The sequence below is a fragment of the Arachis ipaensis genome, chromosome B03 (genome assembly GCF_000816755.2).
Source record: "Arachis ipaensis cultivar K30076 chromosome B03, Araip1.1, whole genome shotgun sequence".
Lineage (NCBI taxonomy): Eukaryota > Viridiplantae > Streptophyta > Magnoliopsida > Fabales > Fabaceae > Arachis > Arachis ipaensis.
Window position 1 is genome coordinate 12,874,172 of NC_029787.2, and position 4,086 is coordinate 12,878,257.

The following is a 4,086-nucleotide window of genomic DNA, read 5'->3' on the forward strand; positions in this document are numbered from 1 at the left end:
ATTTTAATTAATATATAATATATTTTTTATAATTGAAGTTATTGGCTAAAACTATTGGAACATTTAAATTTTTCTTATATGGTATACCATATATTAAAAAAGGTAAAAAAATGTTAGGAAGAGCTCAGAAGAAGTTCATCTAATTATTTATCAATTTTAGAAACAGTGCGTTGACTTTGTTTATTATTTTGATTTAGGAATCCATATGAAGGGCATCATTATTTCACATGTTAATGAAGAATGATTAAGCAATGTGTGAATCTTCCTACTTCCTTCTTTTTCTTCCAATCCTCAATAATCCTCTCTATCTCTCTCTCTCTCTCTTTCACTTTAGTTTGTTTGTGTCTGTATTTTACACCAAAAATCATTTCAGCCTATTAGTATTAAAGAAGAGAGGTTTATTGAAATAATGATGACTTATTGTCATGACAGATGTAAAAGTCAAAAGAAAATTATTGGCACCAGTATTTTTTTTATGCTGAAATTTATTAAAAAAAAAAAAACTGATTTTTCCTTAATTTCTTATGGATTCTTCTTTTGTCACTCCTCTTTCCCACAACCTATATTTAGCTGTTAGGATCATACGAATAAAAAAAAAAAGAGAACTTTCAATATTAAAACACAATACATTTAAAATACTCGTATGTTCTTATTTAAATTATATTATTTTTAGATTTGTGCTATTTGGACAATTTTGATTTTGAGTAGTAAAATTTAATTTGGTGTTCTGTATACCTTTTTCTTCTCCATTTTCTCTTTTAATTTGTTAGAAGTTATAAATCCTAATAGAAATTATAATTTGTTTAGAATTATCCAAAAACAATAGACAAACATTTAGTAGTTGTACAAACTAAATACCATTTTCGTTTTTTTTTTTTTCTTATTCATATACTTTGCATGTGTTGTCAATTGAAATTTGTACCCCCTTAAAAATCCCATTCACATGGCTGAACATGATTGATGGCCAATAACAAACTCTTTTAACATTCATTTTGGACTACCTAATAATTCTGACCCATTTTCATGGTTCTTACAACTTCAAATAGTTAAAAAAATAATAAACCAACTTTGTTTGGTCGAGTGGTCAACTTACTCGTATGTTCAAGTAAGTGTCAGGATTCGAATCTCACTTTGTGCATGCAGCACTTCATTGGCCAGCGGTAGACTCTTAAATGAAACTCAGATTTGCGACGGATTAATCTTTAACCTGTCAGGTTAGAGGATACTGTGGCCAACAAAAAAAAAAGAAATAATAATAATAAATAAAAAATCTTTAACAATTATTCTCCACTCTTCAACTATATATATACATACATAACCCCATACCTTCATTTCTTCTCTCAAAAAAACACACAAAAACAATGAACATAATAATGAGCAGAACAAGTTGTTCTGTTTTTCTATCCCTTCTCGTTCTATCATCTTTTGTGGCAGAAATTCATGGTAGCAACAACAAGCAAGTTCAAGCACTTAACAATCTTCATAAGTCCAAGTTTAAAACAAGTTCATCATCATCTCAAGATGTTACACATAGGAGTGAATTTGAGGTTGAAGAGCTTCTTAACTATGATGATGTCATTGATTCTCAAGAAGGACTTAAAGAGAAAGACAGGATTTTGAAGCTTCCAGGGCAACCCCAAGTGAAGTTTTCTCAGTATGGAGGCTATGTTACAGTTGACAAATCCAATGGCCGTGCCTTTTATTACTACTTTGTTGAAGCTCAAAATTCTAAGGATACATTGCCTCTTCTTCTTTGGCTCAATGGAGGTAATGTTTATGTCACTATCACTACCATACTAATAACGTATCTTTGCAGTTATATTAAAAATTAAAATTAAAAAATTTAACCAAAATTAAATTGAATATGTTAAAATATATTTTTTAAAAATATTTTTTTTTGGAATTAGTTTTTTCACTAAAAAACTATATTGAATAACTAATTTTGACTAATTTATTGACAACCTAATTTTAAGTATAAACTAGATCAATTTTCGATTAATTCAGTTGAATTAGTTGTTTTACCTTTAAAAATATTCATAATTACAACTAAAACTATATATTTATGTTGTCAATAGCAGCCGGCCAAACCAAACCACAGAAAAAAGACATTTTAATGATGTTAGAAATGTTGTCAAATAATTTGTGGTTGTTATTATTTAAATTATGAAGTCTATTCTTGATGTCAAAATACTATTAATATTACAATAAGAAAAATGAAGCTTCTTGTTGATATGAAATCATTTCACACTCTGTCTATGAGTATGGCCACAAAAAATGCACATGAAAATGTCCCCATTGGATTCTTCTTTGCTCTCATATTAAGCTAGACATCACTTTAGAGGCAAAATAAATTATGTCATAGAAAAATCCTAAAGTAGAAGAAGCTGCCATATATACTACTATACACTATAGAGACGTTTCCCTCCATTAATTATTATTTCCTAAGCAATGATTTATTTTGTTTTTATATAATTAACATTTTTTTTTCCTGTAGTCAATTTATCTTGCAAGTATATATATACATCATGTTAGATAAATGATAATAATCACATCAATCATCATAGTGTCAAAATAATGCAAGTTGCATGATGTTCTATGTTTTCAAATTTTCAATTAGATTTGTTCAACTAACATATTATTATACTCCATCATTAGTGCTACTTTTCTTCTCTTTCATCATCTTGAGATATTATTTACTCATATTATTGCTAATATGCTGGAATGAACTGTTTATTTAATAATATAAAGTTATTAAATAAATGTATGTGCTGTAGAATTGATTGACTGTTTTATAGTTATTTTATGAATTTAATAATTTTAATATATTTTGGTCCATGTTGCTAGTTACAAACAATTAATTAATTAAACATGTAATCTTGTGGTATAACAGGTTGTACAAATCCCAAAATTCAAGCACCTAGAGGATTTCTTGGTTTTGCATATAAAAACAAAGAATATGCATATAATTGTAACATGCAAATGAATATAAAAATGTAAAAGCTAAGAATAAAATAAATTAACTAACTAAATTAAATTTTGTTGTTGTCTGTAATTTCATTTCTTCCAGGTCCAGGGTGTTCATCTCTTGCCTATGGAGCAATGCAAGAACTTGGACCCTTCAGAGTAAATAGTGATGGCAAAACACTCTACAAAAATAGATATTCATGGAACTATGGTAATTAATTAATTAAATAAAAAATTACTAAAATAAATTAAATCGAATTCTCTGCTTATAAAATTAACACATCCAAGAATGTATTTAGATCTAAATTAAGTCTAGATACATTTTTCTTTTCATGTAACAATTTTGTCAATGTAACCATTATTATTAGATAAAAAAAGAATAATTTAATTTTATGCACTATTGTGTAAATTAGTTTTATACGTGCATCCAATCATGTAATGTCACGTTAATAAAATAACTACTTTTTCATTGACCATATGAATAGTTATATAAAAAAACAGATATGATTGAACAACTGTTTTATATTATTAGTGCATCAAAATTAAATTCTAGAGTAGAATACCAAAATAACCATTTGGAAAATTAATTTCTCACTTATATAATTTAATTATTGGATTTTGCTTTTTGAAGCTGCAAATGTTTTGTTCCTGGAATCACCTACTGGGGTAGGATTTTCTTACTCAAACACATCATCAGATTACAAGACAAATGGGGATAAGAAAACAGCAGCAGATAATTATTTGTTCTTGGTGAATTGGTTGGAAAGGTTTCCTGAATACAAGAATAGAGAATTCTATATTTCTGGAGAGAGTTATGCTGGACATTATGTTCCTCAACTTGCACACACTATCCTTTACCATAATAAAAGGGCAAAAAGGACAATCAACAACCTCAAAGGAATATTGGTATGTGCTTAGCTTGCTCTTCTATTACTACTACTCTTTGCTTTTCCAATAATTGAAAAGAGCTTGGAAAAAATGATCATTAACTCACATGTTAGTTTTAGGTCTAGAAAAGTAAAGAAACTAATGATATGGTCCTGTGTCCTACACTATTTAGAGTCTATATAAGTGCATTAGGCATTTTCCATAATTCTATGTTACTTTCATTATGACAATGAG

At 27.8% G+C, this 4,086-nt stretch overlaps 1 protein-coding gene across 1 annotated transcript in view; it reads left to right on the plus strand.

Moving 5' to 3' along the window:
* Positions 1,509–4,086, plus strand: part of LOC107629674 (serine carboxypeptidase-like 40) — a gene marked incomplete at its 5' end in the record, with an annotated part of 6,152 nt that continues 3,574 nt past the window's right edge. Inside the window, 3 exon segments of the mRNA XM_016332515.2 lie at positions 1,509–1,767; positions 3,068–3,175; positions 3,596–3,870. Coding sequence (XP_016188001.1) covers positions 1,509–1,767; positions 3,068–3,175; positions 3,596–3,870 — 642 coding nt within the window.